The sequence below is a fragment of the Toxotes jaculatrix genome, chromosome 11 (genome assembly GCF_017976425.1).
Source record: "Toxotes jaculatrix isolate fToxJac2 chromosome 11, fToxJac2.pri, whole genome shotgun sequence".
In the NCBI taxonomy this organism is placed as follows: Eukaryota; Metazoa; Chordata; class Actinopteri; family Toxotidae; genus Toxotes; species Toxotes jaculatrix.
Window position 1 is genome coordinate 20,854,679 of NC_054404.1, and position 14,392 is coordinate 20,869,070.

General features: G+C 42.5%; 1 protein-coding gene across 1 annotated transcript; it reads left to right on the plus strand.

Moving 5' to 3' along the window:
- Positions 1-486: 486 nt before the first annotated feature.
- LOC121189277 (rho-related GTP-binding protein RhoQ) lies at positions 487-14,341 on the plus strand. Its single transcript, XM_041049230.1, has 5 exons — positions 487-1,046; positions 1,400-1,458; positions 9,463-9,627; positions 11,646-11,741; positions 14,017-14,341. The coding sequence occupies exons 1-5, from the start codon at positions 905-907 to the stop codon at positions 14,176-14,178; spliced, it is 624 nt and encodes a 207-aa protein (XP_040905164.1). The 5' UTR covers positions 487-904; the 3' UTR covers positions 14,179-14,341.
- The last annotated feature ends 51 nt before the right edge of the window (positions 14,342-14,392 follow it).

Genomic DNA, 14,392 nt, shown 5'->3' on the forward strand with positions numbered 1-14,392 from the left:
GATGCATGTCTGACCAAAGTGAAATCAATATTATATCACTATTATCTTTACTTAGGGGCTGAATGGGACTTGTAGTGGGCTTTTAATAATGTCAGTGGGTCATGTTTTTAATATGACCCCCCAGTAATGTTCCAAGGATATTCCTGCATGGACTTCTTTTATCTTTAGCTTATTGAACATTGTACCAGTACCAGCAGGCCATGAACTAATGGGTGAGTGATGGTTCTGTTCACTAGTAAATTCAGTATCTCGTACTCCAGGATAGTGTTTTATTTCCTCTTGTATCACAGTGTCCTAATAATCCCATAGAGGACCTAACAGAATCTCTGTGAGGTCTATGTCTAATATCTTCCTAATATTTATGATGTAATTTCTTACAGTCCTCAGTCCACACATTCCCACCAGGCGGAGTGCACTTTATCCAGAGCCCCTTGGTTTCAAATCCAAGCTCCGCCTCTCCACCAAGCGCACCCACCTTGTCCACCAGCAGCACAGTGCGCCAGGGAGCGAGAACAGAGGCGTGGGGCACACGGGGGAACGGACGCGACAGACCGGCAGCAGGACGGATTGACAGCGGCGGTACTTCTCGCTCGTTCTTGGTTCGGAGAAACAATATTAAGACCTCGTAGAACTGAGGGGTCCTGTTCGTTTTGTCGTCCGTAAAAAGGGAACTCCTTCACGGCCAAATTTGGGAGTACTGTAACCGGTGGTGGGGAGGAGGGGGAGAAAGATGCTGTTCCAGCCCGACTCCATGCACCGCGCAGTCCGCTTCCGACGCTGGTGATGCCCGCCGTGCGTGGATCACCGCCCAGCAGCACCAGCAGCAGCAGCAGCAGGAGCAGGAGGAGGAGGTCGGGACAACAGGGCGTCGGGGGCCGATGATGATGATGGTAAGGTCGGGATCATGGCAAACGGAACCGGTACTATCATGTTAAAATGCGTCGTGGTTGGAGACGGTGCAGTGGGCAAAACGTGTCTTCTGATGAGCTATGCCAATGACGCCTTTCCCGAGGAGTATGTGCCCACAGTCTTTGATCATTATGCAGGTATGAATACAATTCCTCTGTTATTTTTTTCTCTTTTGAGCTAATAATAACATCGTGACATGCTGAACTGCTGCTGTTCTGTGTTTTAGAATGATTTCTCCTACTGAATTCTCATAAGAGGGAAGATAATACACAGAAATGACTGAGTGAATTTTCCTCTGCCACTCTTTCTCCAACTGCATTGGCTTGCATCTGTTGCTATAATCAAAACCACTTGTTTGCCTTCTTCCTAGCAGAGAGGGATTGGGGGGACTCTGAGTCCCCCCCCTCCCTCCTTCCTTCCCTTTTTACCCCACTCCCCCCTCACACTCTCTCCTTCCTTCTCTCAACTGCTCTTTGTCATTTTCTTGCAGTGAGTGTCAACGTCGGTGGAAAACAGTACTTGTTGGGACTGTATGACACAGCTGGTCAGGTATAGTTTTTTTTTTTTTCCACTCTGGTCAGGTGCCAAGCATGTCAAGGACAAACACATACATACTGTCTCACTCTCGCTGTCTCTCACTCTGTCTCTATCTCGGTCGCCCCAATGTGCTCCTGGGACCAATAACTATCCGACAGTGCCTCCAGCACGCCCACGGGCTTCATATTCAGGCCAGACACTAAGCTGCAACAGGTGATGGTTTTCGCACATGGGTTTACTGCCAGAGTCTGGTGTGCCATGGACAGTGATGGTAGTGAAGGGGTTTCAATAGTTCTATTATGTGGAGAACAGGGCTCCTATGTCCAGTAGTGATGTCACAGGTTTGTTAATAGGGCTGTCTAATGCCTGGGCTTTTTCTTTACAATGTGCCATTCAGTGGGCAAGAGTTAAATCTGTACTGAAAATGCACTGCCCTACACACATGCACACACACAATAGTGTTTCCACTCGGTGCCTGAACGTCCAGACTAAAATTTAGGGCAAACATTTTCATTTGGTCTGCATTATAAATTAGGCAATTAGACAAAAGATGAAATGATTGGTCAAATCATTGATTAGTTGATTGACACAATTTTGATAACTGGTTACTCATAAAACGTAGTTTCTAAGCTGAAATGAAAAAAAATCTCCTGCTTCCAGGCTGCCAGATGGGAATATTTGCTGTTTTTTTGAGTCATACTGTATGACTGTAAACTGAATGTTTTTGGCTTTGGGACTTTTGGTTGCACAAATCAATTTAAATTCACCAACATGTGCCTTTTCTGACATTTTATAGACCAAAAATTGATTATGAGAGAAAATCCTCAGCAGATAAATTAAAAAGATACACACTTTAATCACTAATACACACATTTTAAAGGTCACATTAGACTTGATTACCCTCATGGGTCTTTTGAGATAAGGATTTTAACATTACAAGCAGAAAGATTAAAGGCACCCTGTGCAGTTTTTGGCCACTGGTAGGGCCTTGGAGCAGTGTTTTTACAAATGGACCCCCAGTTGGTTTGCTTTGTGCACACGCACATGAGGATACATGTGGGGAAACAGATGCACTAGATGGTATTTCACTGACTGATAGCAGTATGCCAGCAAATGAGCTGTAGAAGAATACTGCAAGCTATCAAACAGCTGGATGTAATTATGCAACTCTGAATACTTTTTTTAACTCAAGGATATACGCATTGTGTTTTGGTAAGAAACCACTTGATTCTCACAAACAAGTGGTTAAGTTGGGATTCACGTCAGCTGTACTGCAAGACTTGTCAATAGTGGTGCAACCATTCTCTGCCCGAAGACCTTTAACTTCCCAGCGACCTAAAGCTGATGTCAAATGGTGACTAGTTAACACTTTCCTCAGGACCAGATTTAACTGTGTGAAGTCAGAATGAGTCACAGTCTGAAATGTGAGCCGCTCTTTGGACAGACAGAAACTCAGCACTGAAAGGTCAGCTGGGGAATATTCAGCCGTTTCTCTCCTCTGTTCATTCATGAATGCTAAATGCACGAGTCCATGAATAGCAAATCACAACCACCCTCCCTCTTCCTACCCACCCAAACAGCTACCTGTGGCTGTGCTACATTTTTTTTTCTTCAAGAAAACAGATGGTAGAAGTGTTACTACTCGGTTGTAAAAAGAGGAACACAACCTTATTGTCTATTCTGGCGTGTTTGATAGGGTGTGTGTGTCAGAGGACGGTTTGTTTTTAGCTGATTCAGAGTGTCTCTGAAATGGAGAAGTTCTCCCAGATGTCTGCTGTGGGTGCTGCTGGCTGCCGAGGGTAGAGTTACTACTCTTGAAAATGCAGCCACCCCCCCCCACCCCCCCAACTCGGCTGACCTCTTTATGTGGAGCACAAGGCCAGCTGGTAATGTTTATAGCTTCAGCATCTGATCAAAGACCCGGCGCCCCAAAGAGAGAGGGGGAGAGGGAGAGTGAGAGGAAGATAGAAAGAGGAAGAGAGAGAGACAGATGGGGGAGGCAAACAGTGTGAGGAAGAAGGAGGGACGGTGGTGTAATTACTCAGAAATTGGATAAATTGAGTCCTCTTAGTTTCATTTTCCTTTCCCTTTCTCTCTCTCACTTTCTTAATTTAAACCTCTCCCTCCTCCACCTCTGGCCTGTCGTACACATGTTCAATTGGCTTCAGGCTCCCTGTAATATTTATATTCCTTGCATGGTTGGAGCTCCCACAATGCCTTGCTGTTCCACAAGGGTATCAGCAGCATTACAGATGCATGCCGCCGTCTAGCCCTCATCAGATACGACTCCATGCTGTCATGTTGGTGTTACATGTCAGGCCACATAATCACGACTCGTCATTGAGCTGAGTGCCACTGTGCTTTGTCTGCTGTTGATATCGCTCCCTGCCTGCTATTGTCTGCGCGCTGCCACGTCGCTCCTCTAGGCGCTGCCTGCCTATTGAATTATTCCATATGGAAGGTCTGCAAAGTCTGTTTTGCTGAATGCGATGAGGGAACGGAGGGGAAAGTCTTTACTTATTCATTCATTCTCCTGATGCTGCTCCCCGTGCACTCAAGAAAATCTTGCATTGCTGCCTGAGAAGGAGCAGGAGGAAACAGGAAGTGGATGCTAAGTGCTGTGGTACCCATGGAAACGCTTTAGGGAGAGGAACTCTGGAGTTGTGACGCTGTGGGATCCATGTCCTGCTGCCCTATCAACCTCCACTTTGTTGCTGCTGGACAGTTCCTCATTTGCCCAGCCCTTTAAATGCTCTCACACTCAACTGCACATCCTGTAATCACTTTTACCACTTCACTTCACCCATTACCCCCTCTCTGCTCAGTGTTTGGTACAGTCTGATGAGTCTTTCTGTGACTCAGCAACCCGAAGTGGCCCAGTGACCCTCAGATGTCCCAGTGGGGATGAGAGGGTGGCAGGTGGAGATGGGGGGTGAGGGTTGGAGGGTGGAGACTGGAAATGGTTTTTCCCAGCTGGGAGCCTGTCACCACTCAGCTGTTCAGACACAGAGAAACAGGAATACTGCAGACATGCCTCAGCTCCCACTTTCCACTTGAGATTTTACTGTAGAGTAGCCCTCCTACCCACAGTTCTCCTGTGTGGACAGAATTGTTTCAGGGCTTCAAAGTAAGGATTATGATTAATTAACGAGTCATCTGGGGTTTCAATTAACTGAATCATATATTTGTCTTAAAAATGGTGTCAGGATAGTGAAAAATGTCCATCACACTTTCAGGGAGCCCAAGGCAAAGCAAATGCCAAATGCTCCAGCTCTCCAGACCCTCAGGGGTGGCCACAGGCTCCAGGCTCAGTATGTGACACTTAATTTGACCAAAAACACAATATAAACTGGTCTTAAGGTGGCTTCTGCACCATGTGGATACCATGTCTTGTAAAGGGTCTCCGTGTTAAAATCTTTATTACTTAAGTTGATATGATGTTTATATGGTTCATATTTCTAAATGAAATGTGCTGAATTAACAGAATTGTTGGACATTTTGGGAGCTACACTTATTTGCCATCATGCTGAGAGTTGTGGTATCGTTCTGTACAGTAAATATAAGACTGCAGCCGGCAGCAGGCTAGCTTAGCACAAAGGCTGGAGGTAGGGGGAAATACTTATCCTTAGCACAGCAGTTACAAAATCCTATTGCCAGCCTCTAAAGCTCACTGATTAACATGTTATATATTTTTTGTTTACACTGAACAAAAATTAATGTCTACCAAAACCAATGTTACAAAGGGGGGTTGCAAATATATCATTTCTTTTTTAAAAAAGGCTTAGTAATTTCATAAAACACCTCAGCTCTGCAGTTTTTAACAAACCGTACTCAAACAGGGGTAAATAAGGCATTTGTTGGAAATTATTTTCAGCAGCGGATTGAACCACATTTGGTGCTCTAGTGAGTATTTGTAAAACAAAATAAATGCTAATGCCATGGTAACATGACATCCGATGCAACAGCATGGCTCACTGATGTGTTTCTCATAGTTTTTGGACAATGATGGAGCTCTGAGGCACAGAGGAATAACATACGTCAGGCTTTGGATTCACACACACAGTTCTTGCTTTTAGGATCAGTTGATTGTTGTTTTTGGTCTTGTCATAAGAAAAATATTCTACATTGCCAGCTTTATCCGTTAACAACGTGTAGTCTCCAGTTGACAAAGCTCATCCCGAGCCACAGAAGACATTATGCAGCTGTTTAAGAATAAGAATAAGAATAAGAGCTCAAGAACTCAGCTCATGTTTCCATGAGCTGAGTAGTATTTATCATAGTAAGTAAGCTAACCTTTAAAGGTAACATCAGTGCAATTCTCCTTTAAATGCTTCTAATCATTTCAGCACTATGCTCTTTTGAAATCCCCTGGTTCATCTCTACTACCAAGAGTAGTGTATTTTAATGGTGGAACATTTCTGGATGAAGAGGTGAGCCACTGTTAGAAGGATGTGCATAAAATTAGACACTGTGGCTGCTTCTAATGAAGGTCTTCATTTATGTTGCAGCATGTGTAGCATAGCTGCCACTGCCATTAACAGCCATTAAAGGCAACATTAAACTGTCAGATTTTTGAATGGAGACTGGCAGGATGTTCTTGTTATAAAGGCATGAATAGACAGAGAATATCAGAGCTTCCTAATAGTTAATCACCATTAAAGAGCCAGTAAAATAGAAACATGCATAAATAGTTTTTTTTTTTTTTACTCCTGAGGTTAAATCCAGTTGTGCAGGATGTGCAGATTTCAGATCAGAGACAGAACTTTGCAAATAGAAGCGTCTGTGTCTGGGCTTGCGTTGCCATCCGGCGGCCATGTTAGAGCAGGCGTCTCTGACTCTGTTGACATAGCCAGTTTATATAGCCCTGAGGAGGAGACGAGTCAAGAAGGAGACAGATAGAAAAGAGGGAGCCGTAGAAGGAGGGGGCGATGGAGGAATGACTCACTGATATCATAGCACTCATATGTCACTGAGTCAACAGAGCACAGTCACACAGCGGAGCTCACACAGTGGCCAAATGAAGACGCTGAGTCTTCCCCTGATGGAAATGTATGGACGTGAATGGAGAGAGGTTCGAGTTAAGATTTCACCATACACACACTAATCCACTCTCATTTCCTTTTTGTCTCAGACATTCCTTTCTTCATTTTCCAGTGATCATAATATTTACTGTACACTCTTGACTACCTTGTAGAGACTGTTATGCAATGTGTCAGTGATGTACACATGAACTGTTGAACTGTACTAATAAAACTGCACGACATACTTGTGCTGGAAACTTTCATCCAAAGCACTGTAGCAGCAGCGTGAGTGTAAACATTTCTGGAGTGCTAATCAAACTTACGCCTGAGTGCTGGAGCAGTGTAGGAGGATACACACAGTCTGCGCCTCCCTCACTATATTCACTCTGAGTGGCTAGCGGGCATGCTGTCTTTGGTAATGTGTCAGGGGTGTGCTGAGGAAACAGTGTGAGAGGCCGAGATGGGTCTCAGAGAAGCTCCAGGCCTGTTTACAGTAAACTGCTGAGTGGCTTACACTGTGTTCCTTCATGTCTGTGGCTCACCGGGGGATCAGAGATTCACTTGTGCAAGCAAAGGTCATGAACACTCAGAGACACATAAACACACAGTACCCATGTGGCAAATACAGTGTGTATATGGGGACAGAGGAAAGCATATTGTGCATGTGAGATGGAAAATCCTAACTCAAGGTCAACTTAGTAGCTTTTTCTGTAGCTTTCAATTTGCAAAAGAAGATTTTCAGTGAACCAGGAAATGCTGTATTGTCATGTATATATAGATATAGTGACTGCATTAATAGCCTTTTAACTTGCTTTTAATGCAGTTACTAGATCTGTAGCCTTTGCTGTGTGATGTAGCACAACTGCTGGCTTTCCCCACTGAAGCTTAATAAACCTAGTAACATTTTAATTTTTATTTTTTTTTTAATGTGAGCAGAGGCACTCGTTAACTCAGATGAGGGGCGGGGCCACTCATAAGAGACAGATTTTTAAAAACTGTCAAAATCAGTTTAGCAGAGACAGGGATATCTTGACTTTATTCCCTAGTCTGGATGAGGCTTGATAAACACTGCATCCTACATTTCCCATAATGCAACTCAGTAGTGTTTTTGATAAGATGCTCCCAGCCTCCTCAGTGACAATTTCTTTCCCTATGCCTCCAGTTTGTAAAGTATCAACTCAAATCCAATGTAACCCTGATGAAAGTGTGTGTTGTTGCTGTTTTTTCAGACTTTGAAAAGCTCTTTGGGTTTTTACAGGCTGAATAATAGGAGTCCTCAAGACATTCAAGCTGAACTTTATATGTAAAATTGAGGAGCGCCCCCTCTACAGGGACAGCTACAGTGGGATACGGTCTGGCAAAATCTGTGACACTTGGCAAAAACTCAGACAGTTTCATTCATGTTGAATCCTTCATGCTGGTGCTTCAGCTCATTTCAAACTACACAATCAAGAGTCAGACGTGTGGAACATTTTTTTTTTGCAAATCCTTATCATTTGTCTCAGCTTGTTCGAAGCACCAGATGGTTTGCATTCATAATTGATTTATCACATCAGGAAGTTCAGATAGCGTTAGGGAAGCTGTCAGTTACTTATCTGACTGTGCTGTCAACACACTCAGTCATCCCACGAGACAATCCCCAACCCTGTGGCACTTTAAAAAAAAAAAAGCCTCTATGAATTTTTTCTTGCGTGAGCCAGGTGTGTGAATGCTGTGAAATACTGTACTCATTTGGAAAGTAAGAGGATGAGCAACTCATACATTTTTGAATTATATCCACTTGGCCCACCCCAGTGAGGTGTTGTTGAGTCATCTCCAATACGATCCCAGGCGTGAAGATTTGTTTTGCTGCTTTCATCATCCACTCCAGCCTCTTATAAAGTCAGTATATCTTAAATTCATTACACAGGCAACAAAGACAGGCTGATCTACTGCTGTTTGGAGAATCTTCTGACATTTGCATAACCAATTCCCTTAATCCATTTGTGTGAGAAAGCCTAGTCTCTGAGGTTATAGCAGTGTGATGGTATTGGACTGTGGCGTGTGTGTCTGGCAGAGAATGGGACTCGCTGAAGGCATCAGAATGAAAGACTGTCGTGCCAGTGCTCGGCTGTCCCACTGCAACTATCACAGCGGGACGTTGTATCCAATTTGCTTTGATTTCAGGGATGTGGACAATAAATTTACAAGACATGAGGGTGGGATTGATTCACTCGGTGAGAATTGGTCTGGTTGAGTCAGATCTAACAAAACTTCAAATTCCACAGAGTAGAGCAGCCAGATTAACTCTTCATTGCTCTTTCCATGTTGTTGTATTTGTGTGGACCCCAGGAAGAAAACCATGTGCCATCAGAAGTGAGATGGGTCATGAATATTCATATGTGTGCAAGTTGGAGACTCTGTCAGAAGGGTTTATCTTTGGTGAGGACAAGGCAGCGTTTGATCGGGTGCACAAAGGACAGTCTTGCGCCTGTGAATTAGCCATTTACAACACACAAAAATCAGAGATGGCAGTGTGTCAGATTGTCAGTGTCTTGTGGCGATGCCTTGTGCTCAGCTCGCCTTAAAGGACTGCAAATGTAAAATAATCCCTAATTATCTTTGTCAGGATGGGAGAGGGAAGCAGAGAGGAACTCTCACGTGAAGGTCATCTTCTTCACATTCTTTTCTATTCATAACTCCACATGCAGTTTTTTTTAATATGTGACCTTATTGTCATAATAGTCCACATTGTTTGTATAAACCAGGAGCTAGCTAATCACAGTGTAAAGGTAGCTCTCCTGGCTCCTCTGAGGAGTAAAAGTCTGTGCGTTCTGTCTGGTCCTTTTTTTTACATACACTTTAATAATTCATGAATAATAATTTCTCAGATGTTAAGAAATGGAAATGAGTTATGTCTGCTCATTGATTCCTTTGTCCCTCCTCCATCCTGACCTCTCATCCTCTCCTGAACCGAACCGTCAGTGTTAACCATTTGCGCCCCGTTCTCTTCCAGGAGGACTACGACCGCCTGAGACCGTTGTCCTACCCGATGACCGATGTCTTCCTCATCTGCTTCTCCGTGGTTAACCCTGCCAGTTTCCAGAACGTGCGAGAAGAATGGGTGCCCGAGCTGCAGGAGTATGCACCCAGTGTGCCCTACCTGCTCATTGGCACCCAGGTCAGTCCCTGACACACTGTCAACACCACAGGTTTTCAAGTTGCTGCTCATATGTGATTTTTTTGTTATCATATAAATGACTGGATAATCTAGGATACACTAACAAAACTGTACCTACACTCACCTTGTCATTTCTAACATATTGTCTTGTCACATATTGTAAACTGAACATGTTTTGGACTGTTCAAAACAAGCTATTTGAAAATGTCACGTTGAGCAATGTATTATGAGCATTTTTCACTATTTTCTGACAAAATGATTGATTAGTTAAGAAAATATTCGACAAGTCATTAATTGATGCAATGGTGACTCTCCTTAAGTTGAGGAGAGAGGAGAGTGCTTCAGCTGCTTTTACAACCTGAAGGAGAAATTGACACTTGAAGGAAAAGCAGCATCTCTTATAAGATCCCGAGGTAACATTTTCTGATAGATTTCCTCTAATCCAACCACTGACTCTGTTAATCTGTTTACTGATTTTTGAAGCTCTGCAGTGGGAAATTCTTCTTTTTACTCTTGTGTGACATTTTTATAAAAGAAACTTTCCCACACACAAAGTAGAGCAAACAGCCTGGTGTCATTATTGGTTATGCTAATGATCGTGGTTGGACACCTCCTCATGAACCTCCTCCTCAGGAACAGGTGGTAGTCATCAGTCTGAGAGAAGCAATTTACAACAACTTCGTGCAAGTTAAGAGAGTTTGGTGAATCTGATTTGGAAACACTTGTACAAAGTCTCACAGAAAAAAAGTGAAAGAAGTTTGCTGGAAGTTTATGAGAGCTGTGAAACTGAATCAAATTGGTGTGAATCCCAAAGCTGCTGAAATGCTTCATAGAACTAACGGGTACATGTGGGTGGTTATTTCCTGGGTTCATGACATGTGACCCTTTTCCAATTAGACATAGGCATTTTTTCCTTTGCTTATTTAGAAATATTGATCATTATAGCTAGTAATTAAGATTAAACAAGATTAAAAATAAATGGAAGAAAGACAGATTTAGCCTGAAAGCCCTGAGTCTGAGCCATGGTAAGAAAGATTTAATTTATTACATCAAAAAAAATGAACAGCCAGTACAAACCTAGCAGGGGACCTGAGGCTGATCTGGCTCATACTGCTTTAAAAGGTCTATGGCTCAGTGCTGGAGTCCTCACTGCTTTGAAGATAATCATTAAATCATTGTTCTTTTAAACCAGCAGTGAACTTATGCAAAGATGCTAAAGCTGGACTAAAGTCTTGTGATCGTCAATAGATAGCATCACTAAACTCGTGTAGATGTTAAGAGATGACATTAATCCAAAGTATTACCATATTTTCAAGCCTTTAAACCCATTGCCAATACCTTATGTCCTCTTAAAAATGAGAGCTGACTTGTGGGTGATTTTTGGTCTGTGTTCCCTGGCAACCAAACGCCAGTGCAGCCGAAGCCCAGTGGTGATGAGGAGGATGTAGTGGGTGTCTGATTTATCTTGTGTCAGCTGATGTTTACTGCTCTTTTATCAGTTCCCGTCATAACTCACTCGCCGCTCTTCGGGTGATGCTGTTATGTGCACATGAGCTTCAACACAGCGAGCCCTGCTAACACAAATCACACCAATTAAGAAAAGGGTTAATGAAGGTTGCTTCCTGTAAGGCTTTGGATGCACGTGGATGCATTTATCATTAATGGTTATTACTGAGCTGGGGATGAGTTATTTGTGCTGAGTATAGGAAGGAATTAAAGAAGAGTGAGGAACCTTGTGGTTGGCTGTGAAATCTCTTTGCATAACAGCAGGAAGTGTGGGCCAACATGGCTTTCTTTCAAAATGAGACACCACTGTCAGTTATACAGTTCAGCTTTTTGACTCAACTCGTGGCTATGTTTAGAAACGTGGGCTCAGAAAAGTGTTGTAACACCTGATTTTATGTTGACAAATCAGGCAAGTCAATAAGAAATTATGAATAAAGTATTTATTTATGCTTCTGATAATGGTCATAGTAATGTTGACTTAGCTCAGAGGACGAGTCCCTTATCTCTTTCAGATTGACCTTCGGGATGACCCCAAGACCATTGCCAAACTGAATGATATGAAGGAGAAGCCCATAGCTACTGAGCAAGGACAGAAACTGGCAAAGGAGGTTTGTATATTTGTCCAACTGAGGAGGTGAAGTAATGCGTAGCTGACAGAGAGGAGAAGCTTCTATCTTCACTTTCAGTGTGTTGCAGAATTGAAGCGTCGGGTCCAGTTAGTTTCCTGTGTGCTGATCTGACCCAGGAATGTCTGTGTAGGAATGTAATTTCTTCAGTGAAATACTTGGAATCAGACCTCTGTACATTCTTTGCCTGGAAATGAATCCAAGAATACATTCTGGGTCAACATGGATGTCCAGCAGAGATCAAGACAGGAGGATGCAGATACCAAATGTGGTCTATGATTAATTGCTCCTGTCAGGCAGAAACCGAGAAGAAAAGTCAACCATTCAAAAATTACAGTATAGATTAATTTAAGAGCAGATATCCATGCAGTTCTGGCAACAGAGGCCACAAGAGTCCATGGAAGATCATTTCAAGCTGTATGTAAATTCAAGATTAGAAATCCTAAAAATGCTACTTGCCCCAGTTTGGGCCTCTCATGTATTATTATCATAAAATTCAAGGCACTAAGCTAAGCATCCATTTTTATGAAAATGTGTGTGAAAATCCAGAGACAGAACTGTCAAACACTCGTCTAACAATCTGGATGACAAAATGCATCCACTGCTGATAAAAGCAAATTTTAAAGAAACAGTTAAATATTTTAGCAAATATGCTTATTTGCTTTCTTGCTCTGAGTGTTAGATCAAAAGATCAATACCACTCTCATATCTGTACACTAAATGTACACTGTAGCTGGAGCCGGCAGTCAGTTAGCTCGGCTTAGCATAAAGACTGGAAACTTGGGGAAGCAGCTGGTCTGGCTTTGTCTGAAGGACACAAAATCCACCTACCAGCACCTCTAAAGCTTACTGAATAACACATCATATCTGATTTGTTTAATCCATACCAGAAACAAGGTGTAAAAATAACTTCCAGACTATTTCTTGCCTGGGAGATCACTGCTCCCAGGTTTTCAGTCTTTATGGTGAGCTAAACTAACCAGTTACTGAGGTTAGCTCATATTTACTGTGCAAACGTGAGAGTGGCAAGAAAACAAATAAGCTTATTCTCCAGTATGTTAATTCATTGCTCTAAATGCATTTTGCAAGTTGTGCCTAAATTTTATATCCATGTAGATGGAAATGATATACATACAGTTTCTCATTAGGTATATTTACATGGAGCGTAATATTCTGGTTATAATTGGTTTAAAAGCCCCACTGGTTGCAGATCAAAAGAAAATTTTACCACGTAAAAAATTTAACCTGATTGCTTTCTGGCTGTGCACACATGCCCTCGCTTCTCCACTTCACATGATCAAACACATGCCAACACACAGCTGTTCTGAGTAAGTGTCAGACCATATGAAATCAACTCCCATGTAAACAGTTGAGCCAAAGTGTTAAATCAGAATGATTTCAATCAGAATGGAAAAAACATGGGTAACTGCAGCGATCGTGGAGTGCAGGTATTCTGGTTGGAGGATCCTGACAGTTTGTATTTTCCTGTTAAATAAAAAAAATAAGAAGATCACCAATGTGACTTCTAGGGTGTGAGCTTATCATGACATCATGCTTATATAATGGGGTGCAGGTCTGACTATGAGCATATATTGTAAAAGATCATTTCTTATTGGTTGCAGATACATAAGGTACCGTTACATCTTAAAACAACTTAACAGCATCTAGCTTTCGACGGCTGAGAAGGTTTTGTAAAAACAATCAACCTCCCCATATTAATAGCTCTGCTCACTCACCATTAGCAGCTAAAGTTACCCCATAATATCAACTCTAGCCAAAGCAAATGATATATTATTACACCGTTAGCCACATTCAATCATAGCATTAGGTTACAGAAACACACTCAGTCTTATTCACGATTCATGCTGCTGAGCCTCTGCCCCCTTGTTGCATTTCCTCAGTGAAGGAGAACAGTGTTATATGCTTTGAACCTGACTGTTAACATTTCCCATTGAACAAACTATATATAAAATCATTTTGACTGCTTGGTCAGTGTTTTTTATTTTGTTTATGGGTAGCAGATGAACTGAGTGCAGAGAACTGTACTCCGGAAAGTAGTAAAAAAAAAAATCACCATTTAACATGTTTGATCTAGTCTGTTTAATCTATAGGGGGAGTGTCAGACTGTTTCTTGGCAGGGACCAAGTAACTTCCTCTGCTTGTGGCCTGACAACTCCTCCCAGCTTAGTCCAGCAGTCCCTTCTGTATTGTTCTGGATTTTTTTCTTTCTCTGCTGATCTTGTTTCTTTCTCATCAGATTGGTGCATGTTGCTATGTGGAATGTTCAGCATTGACCCAGAAGGGTCTGAAGACAGTGTTCGATGAGGCCATCATTGCCATCCTGGCTCCCAAGAGAAAGAAGGGAGCTCTGAAGAGAAGACTGGGACCTCGCTGCATCAACTGCTGTCTGATCACGTGATACATAAAGACCCAGAGATCATTCTGCAACCAACCATAAGCCAAACTTGGACTGAAGTCAAAAGACAGACGAAAATAAAATGCACAGACAGCAGATTGAGACAAAAGAGAGAACTGAAAAGGGCAAAACAAGAGCTGCGTTTAATCTACAGTGCTCTTGAAATCTGCCGTAACTTTGTCTCCTACTGTCCATCGCCGGGGTTGAGGATGCAGTT